The sequence below is a fragment of the Ursus maritimus genome, unplaced genomic scaffold (genome assembly GCF_017311325.1).
Source record: "Ursus maritimus isolate PB19 unplaced genomic scaffold, ASM1731132v1 scaffold_14, whole genome shotgun sequence".
Lineage (NCBI taxonomy): Eukaryota > Metazoa > Chordata > Mammalia > Carnivora > Ursidae > Ursus > Ursus maritimus.
Genome location: NW_024423786.1, coordinates 47,948,269 through 47,969,493, shown reverse-complemented (window position 1 = coordinate 47,969,493; position 21,225 = coordinate 47,948,269). Strand labels below are relative to the sequence as shown.

Here is a 21,225-nt window from a genome sequence, read left to right as displayed (position 1 = left end):
GGCCCCGCCCCTCGCTCCTCAGCATCAAGGAGCTGGTCCTTGAGAGGCCCCACCCCTGGAGCCGGTGTAGCCCCACCTCCACCTTCCGGCCCCGTCTTGTCTCTGCGTCCGGCCGCCTTCCCAGGGGTGTCCAGGGTGTCCTCTTTGGATTTTCCCTTGCTTTTCTGTCTCCGCCCTGCACCAGCCCCCCACCCCTACCCCCGGGACCTCTCCAGTCCCCGGCCCCAGCCACTCTATCCTGGGGCCAGCCCGTCCCCTCCTCAGAGCCTGGGGTGTGGGGAGACCTGGGGAGGGGTGCAGATGAGCCCTCGCCGGGGGGCTGAGCTCAGGATGCCCCTGCAGGGGGTCCGTTCAGCGGCTTCGGAGAGGTGCTGTTCCGGGAGAGCGTGCCCATGCACACCTGTGCCCGCTACCTGTTCACCGCGCTGCTGCCCCACGACCCCGACCTGGCCTACCGCCTGGCGCTGAGGGCCATGAGGTGAGAATGGGCCGCTGGGGACTGGGCAGGATCGGAGGGTGAGAGTCGCCCTCAGAGCCCCATCCTCCCGCCTGAACTCACAAGCTGGTTAATTCCACCTCCCTCAGGCGGGCATCCGGGTTGCCCTGCGCTTTTTAAATATACATGTGTGGTAGTATTCCGAATTTGAGGGGGATCCACATGGCACAGAATTCAGAGCTCTTCTCCAAACATTTCTGACCCCACTTACCCAAGTCTCTCTGGAGACAAGCAGTGTCACCACTTTCTTCTTATCTATACCCCAACAATCAAGATTTCTGCAAACCCGTAATCTGGAAATTGAAGGCTAGTCTTCCTTTTACACCCACGATGCATCCTGTGTCTGTTCCTTGCACCTTATTTTCACTGAACTTGGCATCTTAAAGGTTTGGTTGTATCACATAGCATGTGAACTGCTTTAAGGATGTACCAGAAAAGAACCAATTTAGAGTTGACAGACAACGGNNNNTCTTTCCCAAAAAAATGTTGCTATGAATAACCTTATCATTTCACACATAGCAGCTGAACACAGAAGCAGTTTGTAAAGGCCCTCTGGGTAGGACACCATGCCCAGCAAATAAGGTGAGTTCTGTCCCCGGTCTCTGATGCCATCATCCAGAGATACCTCTTAGCAATTTAGGGTGCATCTTTCCAGAATATTTGGAAAGAGTAATCTGTGAAGAGCTGTGATTTCCAAGCCAGGAACCAGCACAGGACAACCCATGGGCCAGACATGGCCTGCCACGTGTTAAACCCATGAGATCAGATCAGGTTTTTACATTTTTAAGTGTTTGAAAATAAATCAAAAGAATATTCTGTGACACATGGAAAGTATATGAAACTCGAGTTCCAGTGTCCGGCAATAAAGTTTTATTGGCACATAGCACGGCCATTCATTTACATAGTGTCTGGGCTACTTTTGTGTGGCAGTGGCAGAGTCGAGTGGTTGTGACAGAGACCAAATGGCCCTCCTGGGAGCCGAAATTTTTTTTTTTTTTTTTTTAACGATTGATTTTTATTTTTTTATTTTTTTATTTTATTTTATTTTATTTTTTTAGCATTTCAATATTTTTTTTTATTAATAATGATTTTTTATTATATTATGTTAGTCACCATACAGTACATCCCCGGTTTTCGATGTAAGGCTCGATGATTCATTAGTTGTGTATAACACCCAGTGCACCATGCAATATGTGCCCTCCTTACTACCCATCACCGGTCTATCCCATTCCCCCACCCCCCTCCCCTCTGTAGCCCTCAGTTTGTTTCTCATAGTCCATAGTCTTTCATGTTTCATTCCCCCTTCTGATTACCCCCCCTTTCTTTATCCCTTTCTTCCCCTACTGATCATTCTAGTTCTTATGTTCCATAGATGAGAGAAATCATATGATAGTTGTCTTTCTCTGCTTGACTTATTTCACTAAGCATTATCTCCTCCAGTGCCGTCCATGTTGTAGCAAATGTTGAGAACTCGTTCTTTCTGATAGCTGAGTAATATTCCATTGTATATATGGACCACAACTTCTTAATCCAGTCATCTGTTGAAGGGCATCTCGGGAGCCGAAAATATTGACTGTCCGAATCTGTGCAAAACCAAAAACGGTGCTGATCCCTGGTCCAGATCCATGACTCAGATTACCTTATGTAATCTTTTTTTTTTTTTTAAGATTTTAATTATGTATTTGAGAGAGAGAGAGAGAGAGCGAGCATGAGCAGGGCAGAGGCAGACTCCCTGCTGAGTGGGGAGCCCAACAAGGGGCTCGATCCTAGGACCCTGAGATCGTGCCCTGAGCCAAAGGCAGATGCGTCACTGACTGAGCCCCCTGGGCGCCCCTGCCTCATGTAATCTTACCAACCTAGAGAAATAAACATGTTTACCCCCATTTTACACATAGATGTGTTTAAGGTGTGTCCAAAGTCACATATCAAGAATTTTGGTAATATTCGAAACCAGAATAGTCTTGCCTCCGGTTGCATGCTGTTGATCCCATCTAACAACTTGGAAGAACTTTCTAAATATGAAATAGGTATATAGAGAGTGGGCCATCTAGCAATATTCCCCTAGTGGGCGTGTAAAGTCATTCCAAAAACCTTTGTTGTCCGGCTGCCCACTGTGTTTGGGGCATTGTTCTGGCTGCGGGAAATGCAGCAGTGAATAAAATAGTCAAAGTGCCTGCCCCCATGGAGCTGACAAGTTTTAGTGAGGGAGATAAGATAATAAATTATTTTAAATAAATATTAATAGGTAAACTATGTTGTGTGTCAGGGGGTGACCTATAGCAGAGAAGGCCTGGGAGAAGTTGGGAGTGGGAATTTCACATGTGGGGGTGTCAAGGAAGAAGCCACTGAAAAATATTTGAGTAAAGCCTTGAGGGAGGTGAGGGAGAAGCTGCAAGGATGTCTGGGAAAGAGTGTTCCTGGCAGCGGGAAGAGCATATGCAAAGGCCCTGAGGTAGGACGGTGCCTGGTTTATGTGAAGGGCCTTGAGGGGAAGAGTGGCTGGAGCAGAGTGAGAACGGGAAGGGGGGTGACTGAAGGACTACGGGGTGCCTGCAGCAGGACACAGTCTCCTCACATTTTTATCAGCCCTTGGTGCATGAAGAGAGCGTTGTTGATTTAATCCACCTCCAAGGGCTAAGCACAAACAGTACTCCAGTGGACAGCCGGCACACACATCTTCCGTCTGCCTGCGTGCCCGTGGCTTTGCCGGCCCAAGCAGGGGGGCTGCAGCTGAGGCTAGAGGCCCCAGCCTCCTCTCACCAGGGGCTTGCTTCTCGCCCTCCGCCCCCACCAGGCTGCCTGTCCTGGAGACGGCGTTTCCAGCCGGAGAACCTCACCCCAACCCTCTGGACTCCATCATGAGCAACCGCTTCCCCCGCTGGTTCATCCTTGGCCACCTGGAGACGCGCCAGTGCGAGCTGGCCTCTGCCATGCTGACAGCTGCCAAGGGTGAGGGCGGAGGCTGCCCCCTGTCCCCCCCTCCCCCGCCCGGTCCTCCTCTGCCTTCTCTTTCCTCCTTACCCTCATCCCTTCCCTCCTCTTTTTATCCTTTCACCAAATTTCAGTTTTCCTTGAGCACTTTCTGGATGGACCAGGCACTGTCCCAGGTGCTGAGGAGTGAACAATGCTGTTCCAAGGCCTGTGCCATCTGGTGTTCCATGGGGGGGCGGGGAGCATGGGCAGACCCTAAACAAGGTCAAACACTTAGTGACGTCACGCAGTGAGCAAGAAAGTAACAAGGGCCATGGAGGGGGAAAATCAGGCGAGCACTTAAGCCTAGAAGGCAGAGCTATTGCCTGCGTCTGGCGTGCCTGGCACCTTGAGCCGCCCTAACAGCTTGGCAGACCAGGCAGCTTCAACCACAGATTTATCTCCTCAGCTCTGGAGGCTGGGAGTCCAAAGTCAGGGTGCCGGCAGGGTGGGTTCCCAGGGAGGATTCTTCCTGGCCTGCGGATGGGCCACTCTCCTGCTGTGTCTTCACAAGGCGGGGAAAGGAGTGCTCCCGGTTGATTTCTTCCTTTTCTTGGGAGGACACTCAAGCCCTCGTGGCGTCCTGCCCTCGACTCCGCCCCAAGCTGAATGCCTCCTGAAGTCCCCACCTGCATACCATCATGCTGGGGATTAGGGCTTACCCATTAATGTGGGGAGGGTTCAGTACAGGCACGGAGAGCATTCCAGGCAGAGGGAACAGCCTGTTCAAAGGCCCTGTGGCTAGACAGTGCCTAGTATGTTTGAGGAACAGAGGAAGCGTGTGGCTGGAGCGAAGTGACAGAACTGTAGGATCTGGGCCAGCGATAATAGCCATCAAAGTTCACATTTGTATAGCTCTTGCCACATGAAAACCTCTCAAGTAGGGGCTCACCGTGGGCCTGGCAGGCAAGTACCGTTGTGTTGGTATAGCCCATTTCACAGATGGGGCAGCTGAGGCACAGGAAGGTCAAGCGACTTGCTGGGCATCATGTAGCTAGTGGATGGTGGGGCAGGGATTGAACCCTGGTGTTCTGGGTCCTGAATCACTGCCCTTGACAATTAGGGGTCCCTTGGTGGCTTTCTCCTGCCGGGTGGGGGGATAGAGGAGACGAGACAGGGTGCCAAGGGGGGTCTGGATCTTCCCAGAACCACTGCCAGCTGCCCCTGCCTCCTCACACGTGTGCACCTGGTGGAGAGACCTGCGCGAGCAGGTCGGGCAGCAGCAGGGGCTGGTGCCGGCTGTGCCAACCGTGCCCCCCTCCCTCCTTCCACCCCAGGGGACCCCAAGTGGCTGCATGCGGTACTGGGCTCCATCCAGCAGAACATCCACTCGCCCGCCCTGCTGTTCAAGCTGGCGCAGGACGCCTGCAAAACGGCCACCCCGGCCAGTGCGCCTCCCGACACCACGCTGCTGGGCATCGCGCTGGAACTGGGCCTGCAGGTGAGCGTCAGAGGGGGGATGCTGCCCAAGGACAGCCCTCAGCGTGAGCGGCACTCCTGGGAGGAAGGGTCCCCGGAAGGAGGCCCTGGGGTCCCCAGTGGGGGATGGGCCTGTGAATGAGGGACTCAGGTGATGGAGTCTGAAGTGAGCATCCCCTCCTGGGGGTGTGGCTGAGGACGAGGACACGGGTCCCAGGTCCTTCAGGTGAGTGCGTGGGCCACGAGAAGAAGCCATGCCTCAAGTGCTGGCCTTGGGGTGAGGCCTGGAGCTGGGGTGCCCACTGTTAGGGACCATGTGGGGGGGGGGGGGCGAAGCCTGTGAGGGACCTGCCTGGAAGGAAAGCCTGGGGGTGAGGGGCGGGGCCGGGAGGAGGGGCCTGAAGGTGAGACACCGCCTCTGCCTATCAGGTCTGGTTGAAAGTCCTTGAGGCAGGGCCTGCGAGTTGGGGCCGTCCCCAGGGCTCAGGCAAAGGCTGTCCTGCTGGGGCACGTCAGAGGCCAGCATGGGTGCTGCCTGTAGGTGAGGAGTCGGCTACAGGGTGTGGGACCTGGAGGGGGCGGGGCCTCAGAGTGTGGCCCGAGGAAAGTAAGAATGGAGAACAGTTTGGGGCAGGCTTGCAGGATGGGGTGGGACCTTCCCAGCTAGAAGGGGGCCTGCAGAAGGTAGAATTGGGCGATGAGTCCGGAACGACCTCCTGTGGGAAAGTGGAATCATAGTAGGGGGTCTGGGAGAGGTGAGACGAGGGTGACCCACTCCTTAGGAACTTCCAGAAGGCAGAGTCCAACAGACAGGACCTGGGGAGGGGGCCTGGGGGAGAGGCAAGCAGGGAAGGTGCTTATTGGGGAGTAGGACCCCAAGAAGGTGGGGCCTGGAGGGCAAGTGCTTTGTTTGGGGGCCACAGGGGGGGGCTCTGCTGACAAGAAGCATGGAACTTTCCAGAGAGAAGGGGCAGGTTGGATTGTTGTCTGGGGTAGGCGCCACAGGGCCTCAGGGTAACACCCTCAATAATAACAACAGCAACGGCTGGCATGGGCCGAGCGCTTGGAAGCAACACTGTGCGAGATCTTTTTTTTTTAAACAAATTTATTTTTTATTTTATTTTATTTTTTAAGATTTTATTTATTTGAGAGAGAGCGAGCACGAGCGGGAGGGGCAGAGGGAGAAGGAGAGGTAGAAGCAGACTCCCCGCGGAGCAGGGAGCCCGACAGAGGGCTCGATCCCAGGACCCCGAGGCCATGACCTGAGCCGAAGGCAGCTGCTCAACCGACTGAGCCACCCAGGCGCCCCCATATGAGATCTTTACCTGAAAATTTGCACTGAATTCTCAGAAGAGAGCCCTGAGGTAGAGGTTTTGAATTCCCATTTTCTAGAGGAGGAAACTGAAGGCCCAGGTAGGTGAGGCCACTTGTCCAGAACACGTGGCTCACCGCCGATTTAGCACTTAACGCCCCAGTGTCCCGGGCCCCTCAGGATCCCCGATCCCCTGGGTAGGCCAGCGCGAGGTTTTGGGTGATCTTCTCCGCCCCACATGCCGCAGGTGATGCGGATGACCCTGAACACCATGACCTGGAGGCGGCGGGAGATGGTGCGGTGGCTGGTGGGCTGTGCCACAGAGATCGGTGAGTCCCTGAGTGAGCCTGCTACCCCTCGCCGTGTGCGGCGAGAAGCAGAGCCTTTGCCGTGGCTCTAGCCCGAGCTCAGGGCTACGCTGCTGGGGAGGCGAGTTGGGGGTATAGAGCTGGACAAAGGCCTGGAAGCTGGCCAGGCTGAAGTGGCTTGGAGAAGGGACAGGAGCCCCGAAGCGTAGCCCCCCACACACACTTCCCACCCAGTCCGGCCGCCCCCTGCTCCTTTGGAAGGTGAAGTGCAGTTTCTGTCAGGCTCGGGCTAGAAGCAGAGGGCTTGTGTCTTCAGCCCTGGCGGGTGGGGTTGGCGGCCTGAGGGCAAACCCCTGCCCACCCGTGTTGTCCCTGCCCTTCTTCCTGGCCAGCTTTGCCTTCTTGCCTCCCCCAGGCCCACAAGCCCTGATGAATATCATGCAGAACTGGTACTCCTTATTCACACCGGTGGAGGCCGCCACCATCGTGGCGGTGACGGGCACCACGCATGCCACGCTGTCGCGGCTGCAGCTGGACGCACCCCGGCGGGAGGAGCTCTGGGCCTGTGCGCGCACCCTGGCCTTGCAGTGCGCCATGAAAGACCCGCAGAACTGTGCCCTGCCCGCCCTCACCCTTTGTGAGAAGAACCACGCGGCCTTCGAGGCCGCCTACCAGATCGTGCTGGACGCCGCGGCCGGCGGCCTGGGCCACGCTCACCTCTTCACCGTGGCCCGCTACATGGAGCACCGCGGCCTACCGCTGCGGGCCTACAAACTGGCCACACTGGCCCTGGCACAGCTCAGCATCGCCTTCAACCAGGACAGCCACCCCGCCGTCAATGACGTGCTCTGGGCCTGCTCGCTCAGCCACTCGCTGGGCCGCCACGAGCTGTCCGCCATCGTCCCCCTCATCATCCGCAGCATCCACTGTGCCCCCATGCTCTCTGACATCCTGCGCCGCTGGACCCTCTCAGCACCTGGCCTGGGGCCCCTGGGGGCCCGCCGGGCCGCCAAGCCCCTGGGCGCCGACCGGGCACCGCTCTGCCAGCTCCTGGATGCCGCGGTGGCGGCCTACATCGCCACCAGCCACTCCCGCCTCACGCACATCAGCCCGCGGCACTACGGCGACTTCATCGAGTTCCTGGGCCAGGCCCGTGAGACCTTCCTGCTGGCGCCTGATGGGCACCTGCAATTCGCCCAGTTCTTGGAGAACCTCAAACAGACCTACAAGGGCAAGAAGAAGCTCATGCTCTTGGTGCGGGAGCGCTTTGGCTGAGGGGCGGCGGGCGGTGGCGGGGACCCCCTTGCCCCTGCTTCTGCGGCACCAGCTCTCCATCAGGGGCCTCAACACTGGAGGCCCATGTGGCATTTCAGTATTAAGTCAGGGAAGGAGCCCGACTGGAGCTAGGTAGTCTTGCCTGCCCTCCCCCCAAGCCCTGCTGGAGGGGGGACGTGGGGGGGGGGACGTCCTGCCACATGCGTGCCTAGGAGTGTGCGAGCGAGTGTGCGAGACGCAAGGATCCGAAGCCATACCACCACCCAGAGGCCTGGAAGGGGGTGTGTGCTTGGGCAGCTGGTATGACCCCCGCCTTGGGCACCCCAAAAGCAATAGGCAAGCTCTCCTTCCCCAAACTCACAGGTCTGGCTTGGACTGGGGGTGGAGGTGGGGGCTGCAAGGCAGGACTTTCCATAAACTGGCTCTTAAAGTCAATGTAGCAGACCCTCCCCACGCCCCACTCTGGGTGTCCAGGGGACTTGTGTTAGGGGTCTAAATCTCCTTTTATACCCTCCTGTCACTGCCTCAGGGGCCCCATTCCGCAGCCCTATGCCTGCGCCAGGCTGCCCGGCTGGGACCGCGATGGCTCATCCCCACTGAAGGATTTAAGGAGGCCTCAGGCCTCAGTCACATACCTCACCCCCCGTCCAGCCAGGACTCCCATTTCCGAGGATGCCAGGATCCCAGGGCGGGCTTGAGGGGTCACTACTGTCCCTCCCCCCTACCTGCTAGTCACTGGACATACAACTCAGGAACTGAGCCAGGCTCATGCTGTCCTCCAACCCTGGGGTTGGGGGAGACAAGCCCAGGAGAGCCAGGGACCCCCACCCCAGATCTGGAAAGGAGAGTGGTTGGCATCTTGACGTTTTCTGGCTCTGGCTCTGGCTCTGCCTTTCTCCTCCTCCATGTCCCTGCTCCACCCCTTCATCTTACTCTCCCTTTCCATATTTCCCTCTATTTCGCCTTTCTATTTGTGGCTCTGAATCTCAGCTGCTGTCTCTCTTGGGTCTCCCTTGCCCCACCTTGGCCCAGGGAGGAGGAGGGAGTGTCCCGCCCCGATCACCCTCCTCTGTCTTTTCTTCTCTTGTAATTAAGGACAAAATCATGTCATTTTGTAACTTTTTTTCTATTTATTGAACGGTATATTGTATTTCCTTTTTCCTTTTTTTTTTTTTTTTAATATCGAACACAGCTTTTGAGACTGAGGTGTGTCCCCTCCCCCCCACCAGGGCTCCCTGGTCCCTCCACAGAAAATCTCCAGCCTTGGCTGCTTGGGGCACAACTTGAAGCGAGGGGTGGAAGGGGAGCAGACTGCTGGTTTCACCCAGTGGCTCTAGTGTAGATACTAGCAGAGAGGGCAAACCCCAAGAGGAGTGCTTTATACCTGTCACCTGTTACAACGCCTGTCCCAATGGCCGTACGAGTCGGGAGGAATATCCTTCCCATTTTACAGACGAGAAAACTGGGGTTCCAAAGCTAAAGGAAAGGGTACCCGTTTTAGGAAGAGGCAGAGCTGTAATCCGTACTAGGCTCCAGGCTGGAGCCGCGGACCCTGCCCAGCTCAGCTGCATGGCCCTTGCACTGCTGGGAATGGCCACTAGGGGGTGTCCTGGCTCCAGACACCGCTACTGGGGATACTTGTCTCCCAAGTTGCTGAGTACGGGGGCCGTGTCAAGTGCTGGGTGCACCTGGGTGGGGAAGACACACCCTCCCCAAACCCACCCCCAAACACCCTCCCGAAGATGGGAATCCTGGGCTTGGGCTAGGCTTTGGTGGGCGGGCTCCGACGTTGGCGAGAAAGGAGGGTGGGCGTGGTCAGTAAGGGGCGCGGCCCGGGTGCGGCCCTGGACTCCTACGCCGCAGAGGAGACTCTCCAGTCCCCAAATAGAGGGAGCGGTGTGGTCTGGGGGACTGCAAAGAAGGTCCTCAGTTGCTGGCTCCCTGAGAAGCAGGACCTCCCTTGGGATCTGCCTGTCTTTGGAGAGTGACAGATGGATGAACAAAGTGTGTCTGGGTCACTGTCAGGGCCGGGGCAGGCGAGGACAAGTTTCCCGGAGGGGCGGGGCACAGCGCTGTGCTGGGTGGGGCTGGCCGCTAGAGGGCGCCTAGGCGGCGCGCGCAGTCGTGGGCGGAGTATCGGCAGCGCTGGGCACAGCGATTGGCTCGTGGCGACGCCCTCCGCCAAAGAGGACCAATTGGAGACGGACCCATCTCCCGCCCCGCTTCGCCTCTCCTGTTCCCGCAGGTCTGTGCCAGCGGACTCCAGCTGGCCGGCGTGCTCCTTTGCGCCGCCTGGAGGCCTGCTTGGGTAGAGGTGGCGGTCCCGGAGTGCCTGGCGTTTCCTTCGCCCTGTAGGCTCAGCTGCCTGCAGATGCTGTCCTCGGACTTGCCTCGCACCCCCGCCTCCTTACCGTGCCCCTCAGCTCCCCCTTGGGCCCGGGGATTCCTTCGTGACACATGAACACCTCAAGCCCAAATTCCCTGCCGGCATTCTCAGATACCAGCACCCCAAACCTTCCCTGAGGCCTGAGCGTCCCTTATGTCCACCCCCAATATCACTAGCTCAAGACCCTCAGGTCCCTGTTATCTCTGAATGCCCAGTGTTTCCTTCAGGGTCACCTGAAGGTTGGGTTCAATCCCCCCTCCACTGGGGCCAGGCACACTCATGTCAATGCCCTGGGCTTGGAGCGTTCCTCATGATGAGCCCACCTAAGTCCTTCCCAGAACAGTGCTCCCTGTCATTGCATTAGCCCTGAAAATCAGGGTTTCCCTCAGGGTCACGCCCTAATCCCAGGACACCCCTCAAGGTCACCTTTCCAGCTTTCTCTGTCCATGTGACTAAATTGTGGCCTTCCTCAGAACAGGTGGGACAGGGATGAAGATCCTATGAGGTCAGGAGCTCAGGGTGCAGGGACAGTAAATTCAGGGCCATCAACCCTCCCCACCCAAAAAGCCAAAACTGCAGGGATGGGAGTGAAGAGTAGACCACAAACTCAGACCTTCAGGACTGAGGCAGGGGGCAGCTTTTATTTAATTGGACAACAGGAGAAACACAACACAGACCCTGCCCCAAGCTCATGTCCGCCCCTACCATGGTTGGGAAAGGTATGCCAGGCCAGCCCTGACACCCTAGGGGGCTTCTCTCTCTTTCCCCCGTCTTCCTCCAAAAAGAGCCCCATCCCATCCGATACTGGACAGTCTCAACTCTTGGACACCTTGGGACCATCCGAGGACTGAAAAGGCCCGTTTGTGTTCTTTCTGGGCTCACAGGAACCTTGCTCCCCGCCCCAGGTGCCAGGAGGGTGTCACGGCTCCTCCCCCTGAGTTAGGAAGCTGCAGGGCTCAGTGAGAAGGGGCCAGGCACACTCAGGTCAGGCCGGCCTGGTTCCGGAAGCTGGAGTTGGCATTTAACGGTCTGGGGGCCCAAGGCAGCTTCCTCTTGAGTAACTGGCTGCTGGGAAGGTACAGGCCTGGCCTATGCCCCACCAGGCTTGGGAGAGGAAGGGCCAAGGCTCCAGGCTGGGAGGGTTGTCGGTGGCAGGGGTGTGCAGACACAGGTTTTCCCTTTTTCATGGAAGGGCCAACTACCTACCTGCCCGTTCTCCCCAGGAGTACAACCCAGCTATAGGCAGGACTGTGCGGGGGGGCGGCCCTCCCCAAGTACAGAGTTGGGGGTAGGCGCCTGCAGCAGACAGCTGGGCCCACCTACCCCATTCCAGGCTACATCCCTCCCCAAGTCCCTCCTCCAGACATGGGTCTGGGTCTTTTTCCCCCAAGCATCAGCCCACCCAAGGAAGGCAGGCGCCACACGCTCCAAGGGGGCTCGACTCCTGTTCCTGCTGAACTGAGCCAGTCTGCACAAATCAACTGTGTTTCAGCTCAGTAGGCACGGGAGGCAGAGCCCAGGGAGGCCCAGGCAGTGGCACAGGCAGGCGAAGCGGCAGAGCCCGAGGAGGCGGGGTCCCGGGGGGCGGAACTTAGCCACTGTGAACACGACTTGGTGTGGACTCTGCTCACAAGCAGCTAAGCCCTGCTCCCCAGGCCAGATGCAGACGGCAGGGGCCTCTCTGCCACCCAACCCCGCCCCCGTCCCCGTCCCTGGGCAGTGTCCTCAGCAGTGGCGGCGGTGGCGGCAGCCCCAGAGGCAGGGCTCAGGGTCGGTTGGAAATCCCTGGCAATGTGATTTGTGACAGGCAGCAAATCCCATCCCCAGGAACCCCAGCCGGCCATGGCACAGGGGTGGGGGGGCACCGGGCGGGGCCAGCGGCTGGCACCTGGGGGAGAGAGGAGAGAGAGAGAGAGCAAAGGAGGTAATGAGATTTGAAGACATCTGTTCTCCAGGTCCCCGCCTGCTGCTGCCCACTGAGGGAAGCCCTTCTAGAACCCCACACGTAGCAGCAGCCAAAGAGAATGCTCTACCATCAGGCCGGACGCCCCCGCCGCAGCCCTGCCCTCAGTCCCAGAGGTAGAGATGCCCAAAGGATCCCTTTGGGCCAAGGAGGCTGCAGGGACTCCCAGAGCCAGGTCCCCCCCTTTTCCCGCCCCCCCACCAGCGAGCCCTGGACGGGCTAAATGGGGCCATGAGGAGAGGAAGTCGAGGGGGTGGCGGGCAGGCGGGTGAGGAAGTGATCTCACCCCAGCTGGCGCCACTTCCTAGAAGCCTGAAGGGCAGGAGGAAACCACCGGGGCCTCCCCCCTGTGGCCCTGTCTCCTCAGTGGCCAGGCTCAGCCTGTACCCCACCAGAGCGGATGCCGGCAGTGGGTGTCCAGCTCTCCCCTTGGGCACACACAACCCCAGAGCACCAGACCCAGGCTCAAGGTGATCCCCACTCAGCAGTTTCCCGAATGCCCTCCAAGCCTCAGTTTCCCCATCTGTAAAACAGAGCCAAGGGCCTCAACTGCATATTTCACCGAGAGTGTGTATGTCATTCAGCAAGTGCCCAGCACCAGGACCACCTTCCAGAATTTTCAGGAATCAGTGCAAAATGAAATTGTGGGGCCCCTTCTTCACAAGTTAAGAATGTCAAGACGCTGACAGCAGAGCATTAATCCAAGCTTCAGGTCGTTCTAAGCAGGGGAGAGATCCTGTGAGCTGCATGGTCACAAGCCCAGGAGGCCGCCCCTATGTTCAGTAAATGGAGATCTCCTTAATGGCAAGAGCCCTGTGGCTAGGACACCCCAACCCTGGAGCCAGTTTGGGCAGATCTGAACCCTGGCTCTGTACCTTCGTAGCTGGGTGACTCCTAGAAAGTCACTCAACCTCTCTGGGCCTCCCTTTCCCCATTCGCAAAGCAGGGATAATGCCGTGGTAAGGATCTCAGAAGTGATAATGTGTAATCAGGATGGGGCTGGGCTGTCGTCATCAGGCAGAAACAGAAAAGATGGTGGAAATGAGGATTCCAAACACTGGTGGGACCCGAGTACCCAGAGCTGGTGGCACCCACCACTGGGAGACAGGTGGAGACAGATGTCCTGCTCTGTTCCCTGACCCCTCCCGTACGCACACACACAGACACTGGCCACCCGCTTTCCCAGCAGGCCCCAGCCCAACCCTGTCCCCTCAGGGTCTGGGGGCACCAACCGGGAGCAGACAAGGCCCTGCAGGGCGGCCAGCCTCCCTGGGCCGCCTCCGGAAGTGAGACAGCACATTCGTGTCCCAGGGACGAGAACGGGAAGGGCGGCCATTTGGCCAGGCCCGTTTCCTGTGGGGTTTCCCCTGCACAAAGCCCCGGGCTGGGGCCAAGGCCACTCCCCATCCCCAAAGGCACAAAAGGCCTGGGTCTCTCATGGATGGGGCACTGCCACGCAGGTGCCCAGGAGCCAGGACCCCCGTTACCAATGGTGTGCCTCTCGGGGCTCACAGGAGGTGGTGTCCAGGGAAGGCCAAGTTCTTGGCAGCTGGAGGCGTGGGGAGAAGATGGGCCCCTGGGCCGAGGGAGCAGAGCAGGCCCCAAGCCACACCGATGTACGTATGTACGTATGTATGTGCGCTGGGGTAGGCTCTGCAGACAGGGCGTGGAGGCATCAGACAGAAGCAGGCAGGCGGACTGCCACCCCCCCAACCCCATGCTCCAAGAATGAATCAGGGGCCGCTTCCGCCGGGGGCGCCACCACCACCGCCCCCAAGCCTGGTCCCCAAATACTTTCCACCCTCTCGGAGCAGCTGGGATCGGAAAATACCAAGGGCTACAGGCCCCGCCCTGCCCGCCACCGCCCGCCCTCCCAGCCTGTCACTAACGCTTTGCCTAATGGGCCTAGACTCTCCGCAGAGGCTCCCTGGGCCGGGCCCAGAGCCAGCCGCCAACCTGGGCTGCCCAGCCAAGTGCCGCCTGACCACCGGCCCCCCATCCATTACCCCAGCACAGCGACCATAACAACTGGCCCGATGGGCAGCCCTCAGAGGCTGGCACCTGGGTGGAGAAGGGCAGGACGGTGGCAAGTGGGTGGGCCCCCGCTGCCCACCCAGGGCTGGGGGGAGGGGGCAGGCCCAGGAAGGGGTGAGTAAGTGAGGACTGAATCACTTGTTATAAATAGGGGAACCATGCAAGTCATATCCCAGCCCCCATTGCGCCTGGCCACACCACACCAAACTCCAACCCCGGCCTTAAACTTTAATCCCCCTACGGTCAGTCACAGAATTCCCAGGGGCCCCCTAACGTCCACACTGGGAGCCCTTAACTGAGGGGCACACTCTTCTGCCATGTTCACCCTTTGCCTTGTCCTCACAGGTCCCCGTCCCAGGCCTGGCCTGCATTTTGGGGGGCCGCTAGCCTCAAGGCAAATCGCTGGCTTCGGGGTCCTGTCCTCCTTCAGCACCCACAAAATTGCCAGACCCAAGGCTCAAGGCCCCCAGGATCCCCGAGGCATTCTAAGGGTGTGGATGACCACAGTCCTGGATGGTGATGCCAGACCCAGGCCAGGGGAAGGCCAAGGGTCTTAGAGGTGCAGAAGTCAGCTTCCTGGCCGCTCACCACCCAGGCCCCCCATCCCAGACCACCCAGGCCTGCTCTGCCCAGGGCCACAGCTCAGTGACCACACCCAGGGTGGCGCCAGCTCCAGCACCCTGGGGCAAGGCGCCGCTGGAGCATGACTCAGCCGTGCCCAGCATGGCGGCGTCCTTCTCTGCCCAAGGATTCCCACACGCCCACGCCCGCTGCCCTCCATGTATGTCCTCCCTAGGTGACCAGCCTTCTCCAGACACACCTCCTTGTCCACCCAGGACACCCAAAGGCAGGAGGGAAGGTGGCCAGAGCACCCCACAAGGGATCTGAAGGCAAGGGCCTGCCACAGGGAGGGGAAGTGCGCTTCTCTCTGCTTGCTTGCCGACGCTCCCCATTTACAGATGGAGAAACCGAGGCCCACAGGAATTCAGAGCCAGGCCCAGGGTCAGGCAGCAAATCTAAGGAAAAGCCAGGACTGCTCCTGGCAGAAAGTGTATCCAAATGGGAAGGGGCTGGCCAGCCAGCCCAGTGCGGGGCGGGAAAGGTGTTTTCTTAAGACCACCCAAGGTTCCTGGTGGTATTCGTCACGGCAAACAGACCCCCCCTCCACTCAGCTTCCTAAGGCGAAGGGCACACTCTGAAAAATGTCTAACGGTATACCAGAGGAACCCCCACCTGGGCCCACAGCAAGCAGGTCGCCCCACTCTACCCACCCTGAGCATAGGGCCAGTTACCCTGAGACTGCAGATGGGACGGGGTTCTGCCCAGCAGCTGCGGCCTGCACCAAACATCTGGCCTCCACTTACAACAGGCAGCGGTGGGTACAGGGGTCCCTGGGAGGACCCCTGGAGTGTCCGCCTCCGCTGTTTCTCTCCAGTGAGCAAGGGTCTGCGGAGACTTGGAGGCCGGGCCAGCACAGACAGGCCCGACCCCCTGGACACGCCCTGTCACGCATGTGCTCCGCGTGCCAGCCCTGGGCCAGGCCAGCAGCTATTTTAGGGCCCCCTCTTAGGCCCACAGACGAGGCCTGCCAGTTGGGGTCTTGAAGGAGCTCCCAGAGGACATCCTGCAAGGGCAGAGGCCAATGGGTGCCCTTCTGGGAGCCAAGACAGAGCTGGCACCAGGCCCCAGGGCCCGTGCCTTCCCAGGACGGCAGCGTGTGAACACATGCGCACGGGCTGGCCCGGGCAGGGTGCGTGGGCGAGAGGACAGGGTGTGTCCCACATCACCTCGCCTCTAAGCCCGGGCACCTGTTGGGTACTGCCCTCCAGCTCTGGCTGGCATGGGCAGGGCTGCCAGAGGACACCCTTCATGCCAGGGGTCCCACACACCCCCAGCCTTACCCTCATACAACACCCGTCATCATGAGCGGGCAGCTGGTTAGGGCTGAGGCAGGGAGGGGGCAGGTGACAGAGAGCCAACTGCACCTTCAAGGCATTCAGGAGGCCACGGGGTCGGGCTGGGCCTGGCTGGGCTGGATAGGCAAGTCAGTGTAGGGCTGGGGGCTTTGGTGGCGGTCAAGTCCAGTGCTGGGGTCAGAGGTCAGTGTGGGGCTAGAATGCAAGGTTCAGGTTTTAGTCTGGGCCCTTCCACCCTTCCGCAGCCCAAGGGCATGAGGACTGCTGCTACACAGGGCTGGGGAGTCAGCCCTCCAGGAATCTCCCAAACCCGGGACCCCCTTCCTAAGCAACCCTAAATGAGCGCTTCTCTCCTGGGCCAAGAGGAGCCAGGAGGGAGGAGAGGGGTCACCCAATCTCCACCAAGCTGGGACCCACAATACTGGGCCCCCACTCCAACTCCTCAGTGGAAGGCCTCCCCTCCACTCATTGGCTGACATGTGGAGAACTTGAACCACTGTCACCCGCCATCCATGGAACTCTGGGAGACCCCCACCCACTCCTCCGCCCCATCCCCACCAAAGGCCAGATAGGCACCCCAGGAGCCCAGGCACCTTGTATATCCATCCCTCCTAACCCCAAGCCCGGCATATGCCCTCCCCCTTCCCACCCTGCCGCTGACTCCCTGCCCACCTTGACCTGCCCCAGTCTCTGTGGGACCTGCCCTCCCCACCACACTCCCATGGGTCTCATGCGTCTCCGGTGGGGGGAGTGGCTAGGGGTCCCCAGTGGGCTCCCGGGGAGCGGGTAAAGGTTGGGCCGCCCTTCCCCCGCTCCGTAGGGGGCGCCCCGGGACTCTGCCGCCGCCGCCGCAGCCGCCAGATGCACGATCCCCGCTGCCCCCCAGCCACCGGCGGCGGGGCGGCGCCCTCCCCCTCGCGAAGGGCTGGGGACCCGCTGGGCGCACCCCCACTCCGCCCACGAGTCCGGCGCGGAAAAGTTGCCGCCGCCGCCGCCGCGGCGCCGCCGCCTCCCTCCCGGTTCCCTCCCCGACTCACCCGCGGGGGAGGGGAGCCGGCACTCGGGGCTCCGGCCGCCGCCCGGGGCCCGGCGGCGGAGACGTGGGCGGGCGGCGGGCCAGAGACGGGCCGGGGTCGGTCGCCGGCCGCGCTCCATCCCACTCAACTGGCCGGCCCGCCGCGGGGCCGAATCGCTTTTAAAACCTTCCCGTCTCCTCCCCCCTGGCCGGACAGGGGGCGGGCGCGGGGCGGGGCGGGCGCCGCCGTCATGTGCCCCCGGAGCCGGTCCGCCCCCACTTTCTCTCTCCGGTCCCCCAACTCAGCCCCAACTTTCTCCCTCCTTGTCCCGACTCTACCTGGGGCCCCAAAGCCAGCCCGGCTTCCCCCTCCCAGTCCTGGACTCTGGAAGCAGCCCCAGATTTTAAGCGAAGGCTCTCCCTGCGGGAGGGAGGACAAAAGCAGGGGTCCTAATCCCCCCTCGCACCGCCAAACCCCTCTTGGCAAAGTCCTGCCCCTGAGCAGGAAAAGAAACCCAGGAGGCTGTGGGCAAGGGCAAGGAAGATGGGGGGGGGGTGGCGCCAGACCGAGGACATACCGCTACTGTGTACCCTTCCCTGGGAGGGCATGGGCCTGGGTATTCTGGGTTCCTGCCAAAAACCAATCCCCAGTTCTTCCACCGTGCCTTCTTCAACCCCAGGAAGTCCCTTCTTTTATCCCACCCAACCCTCTCCTGCTGCTATTGAAGACTCTGCCCCCAGTCCAGGTGGTCCCTGGATCAAGGTTCCCTCCCCACTTTGGCTTCCCAGCATCCCCGCCCCCCACCTACCCAGGGGCTCTGGGAAACTCCCCAGCTCCTAGAGTATCCCTGGGATAGAGTCCCTCCCTGGATTCCTCCCTCCTTCCCTGCCTGCGTCTGTCCCACCACATCCTCCACCGACCTCCCCTCCACCCGGAGAAACACGGCTGCATTGTTCCCCAGGACGGGGCCCTGCCTTGGGGCCTGGCCTTGTGCCCAGGTGGGGGGCCAGGAACAAAACTAAGCAAAGGAGGGGCGGGGTGCCCTCTGCCGCCAAGACAGCCTCCTTGGGCATGCCTGACTGCCACTTTGCCCTCTACAAGATGGGACAGGAGCCTATGGCCGCCAGACCACCACCACCACCACCACCACCACAGCAGGTGGGTTTCTGGAGCCAAAGGACCCTTCTCAGACCTGTGTGGGCATTGCTTTAGAGGACTGTTTTTCTCCACCCACTCCCCAAATTTCTGAAGTCATATCATTAGGGCTGGGGGTCAGATTCTTCACCACCCTCCTCCTGGGCAATAGGAGTAATGCTGGGGAGTGGGGAGCCCAGCAGCAGGCCCAGGCAGGGGACGAGAGGGGCTGCTGGATGCCTCTGGGTCACCTTGCACCCCAGAATTCCTCCAGAGTCCTCCATTTCCTCGGTTCAGCTCAGCAGCCTCCCACCTTGGATCTTAGTGGGAATGGGGAGAGGCGGGTGGAAGCCACACCTAGCTACCATCCCATGGGACCCAGCCTGGGGGGTTCTGGGTCTTTCTTCTCTGTGGGGCCCAAGGGGCAGGCTGGCCCAAGCTGCAGGATCTGGCAGGTTGGGGCAGGAGGGGGCAGAGCAGCCTGTGGGGCCCTGGGGGAAGATTTGGGGTGGCATAGAATTCCCCGACTCAGGGCGGGGCCCAGAGAGGGGTGGGGTACTTGCCACATGGCCTCCTGAGCAGCTACAAACAGGGGAATGGAGTTCTCAGGGTCCAGGGTCTCCCTGTGGAGACAAACACAGGCTTGTCATTGCAGATATAGAAAGTGACCAAATTACAAGGGGGCACCCCCCCTATGCTGCCCCTCCAGAATGCTTCCTTTGGACCCCAGAACAAGACCTCCCATCCAGAACCATCCCTCTCCTGTCAGTAATCCAGTTGGGCACACATTTAGAAGAAATGCCTCCTCCATGCTGTCCTCCAGGGTTACCTGTATAAGCCATTGCCTGCACAGGGCTCAGACCACCCCAGCTCACTAAGCAGCCCTCAGCACAAGCTTGGCGGGACCTCCCAGTGCCACCAGCCCTCCCTCTGGATCCCCCGACGTTCGCCCCACATGCCCTGGTCCTGGGCTAGCCAATTTACCCAGGGACAGCAGCCAACAGGGATAGGAGCTCTCCAAACTGGCCAGCCGATCCTTTGTCATGACAGGGAGGGGTTGGGGGCCAGGGCCAGGGTGAGGCCAGGTTAAGTGGTCAAGTGGCACAGGGATTACACACACACCCATTTGTTTATTCTTCAAACATTCATTGAGTGCCTGCTGTGTGCCAGGCACTGTTCTGGGCCCAGGGACACAGCAGAGAACGAGCCAGAAGAAAATCTTTGCCCTCATGGGGCTGACATCTGTAGGGGAAATATACACACACAAAACCGGATAGGTATAAAGATATACTGCGTGTTGGGTACTAGGTGCTAAGGGAGAACAGAAGGATGGAGTGGTGGGGGCCAGGTCAGGAAAGGCTGCATGAGGAGGAGGTGACATTTGAACAATGACTGTTAGGAGATGAAGGAGGAGCCATGCAGACATCTGGAGGAAAAGTCCTAGGTGGAGGGAACGGCCTGTGCAAACGTCCTGAGGCAGAAACATGCCTGGGGGATTTAAGGAACAATGAGGAGACCAGTGTGATGGAGGGAGGAGGGGAGCAGAATGGAAGAAGAACTGACTTTCAAATGCTTGCTCCCCAACTTTCTAGCTGAATATCTTCGGCCAAGTAATCACACCTCTTTGAACCTCAGTTTCTTTATCTCGAAAATGTGCAGTTTGCAGTTATCACAACGCTCTGAGGTGAGATGAGAAAGGTCCCTGGGGTGGGGTCCAAGTTGGATAAGCACGTGCGCAGAGGTGTACCAGGTCTAGGCAGTCTTGTAGGCCTGGGATGGGGGTGCTGGGTCAAGGGACCCTGACAGACCCAGCCGCCTGGGCCAGTAGGTCACCCCAGCTCACAGGCAGGGCTGCCTGCCGGGCCCCATGGCAACACTGCATACAGAGACATCAAACAGGCCCTGCCGAGGAAGTCCCACGTCACTGTGGTTAGGGTGGCTCCTCCCAGCCCAGCCCCCCTGGCGCGAGCGCTCCTCCTTGCCAGTCAGGGCCCCTGCCTCCCATCGCCCTGGTGACAGGCGGTGTTATGGAGTGAGCAGGGATCCCACCACCTGCCCCCTCACTGGGGCTCCGGCCATTCCCCACATCCGGAGAAGGACATTATGAGGTGGCCCCAATTCACTGGCCGCTAACTCTTCCATTCAGCCCCCTAGACCCGCGTGGGAGCACCAGGAAAGCCCTTGCCTACCCATCTAGAGTTCAGAGAAGCAGAGGCCCCAGGGACCTGTGGGGACCCCCCAGCCTGGCGCCTGAAATCCCTAGGGCAGGGTCTGGGTGTTGCTCCGGGGCACTGGAGGGGTGAGTCAGACAGGAATAGCCCCCAGGCCTGGCCCAGCCCCCACCCGAGGACTGACTCACCACCCACCCAGCACCGGATGACATCAGGGCCTGGCCTGCCACCCTCACTTGGCACCGCGCCAGAATGGGGGCGCCCAAGAGGTGTCACATCTGGCTGCCTTCTCCCCTCTGACTGGGGCCCGGCAGGCGCAGAGTTAAGGAGAGGCCCTCCTGGGGGTCTCCCCCGTAATCCCATCCCCCCTTTCCCGGGGATTTCGGGCCCCAGCCCCTCTGACGTCACTGGGGGTTGCTATGGCAACTGGCCGAAGTTCCCAAATAAAATTACCGCGGGCGGGTTAAGTTTCCTAGGAGGCAGCCGACGGGTAAACAATGGCGGTGGCAGGCGGGGCCGACGAGGGGCCGTCTCCCCCTCCCACCCCTCACTCCGCTGGGACCCGGGGGTCCCCAAGGCGCGGAGCAGGGTCCCACCCCCCTCCCGCCCGGAACCCGAGAGCCCGTGAGCACCGAGGGCACCGGCGCACAGATGGGGGACAGCGCGGCCACCGCCGGGAGGAGCGGGGGGGGGGGATGAGGATGAGGGGGGACCTCGGACGCGAGGCTAGGGCGGCGGGGAACAAAGAGGGGGACCCGAGGCCTGGGACCCGCCCTCCGCACACCCCGCCTCCCCAGCCCCTCCCCCCCCCCCCCCCCCCCCCCC

The 21,225-nt window shown here is 60.0% G+C and overlaps 1 protein-coding gene and 2 long non-coding RNA genes across 3 annotated transcripts in view; 2 read left to right on the top strand and 1 right to left on the bottom strand.

Moving 5' to 3' along the window:
• Nucleotides 1–8,930, top strand: part of ZSWIM4 (zinc finger SWIM-type containing 4) — a 19,914-nt gene extending 10,984 nt beyond the window's left edge. The window contains exons 10-14 of the mRNA XM_040629212.1: nt 343–478; nt 3,291–3,445; nt 4,744–4,907; nt 6,445–6,526; nt 6,921–8,930. Coding sequence (XP_040485146.1) covers nt 343–478; nt 3,291–3,445; nt 4,744–4,907; nt 6,445–6,526; nt 6,921–7,780 — 1,397 coding nt within the window. The 3' untranslated portion in view covers nt 7,781–8,930. The remainder of the gene's footprint in view (nt 1–342; nt 479–3,290; nt 3,446–4,743; nt 4,908–6,444; nt 6,527–6,920) is intronic.
• Nucleotides 8,931–10,788: 1,858 nt separating this feature from the next.
• On the bottom strand, nt 10,789–17,248 carry LOC121102533. Its single transcript, XR_005834607.1, has 3 exons — nt 17,117–17,248; nt 16,065–16,274; nt 10,789–12,054 (listed from the first exon to the last, which is right to left on the bottom strand). It is a non-coding gene; the product is annotated as an uncharacterized LOC121102533 (long non-coding RNA).
• An 837-nt stretch (nt 17,249–18,085) lies between these two features.
• The window catches only part of LOC121102402, a 4,982-nt gene continuing 1,842 nt past the window's right edge, over nt 18,086–21,225 (top strand). The window contains exons 1-2 of the long non-coding RNA XR_005834495.1: nt 18,086–18,253; nt 19,822–19,913. This is a non-coding gene — a long non-coding RNA (uncharacterized LOC121102402). The remainder of the gene's footprint in view (nt 18,254–19,821; nt 19,914–21,225) is intronic.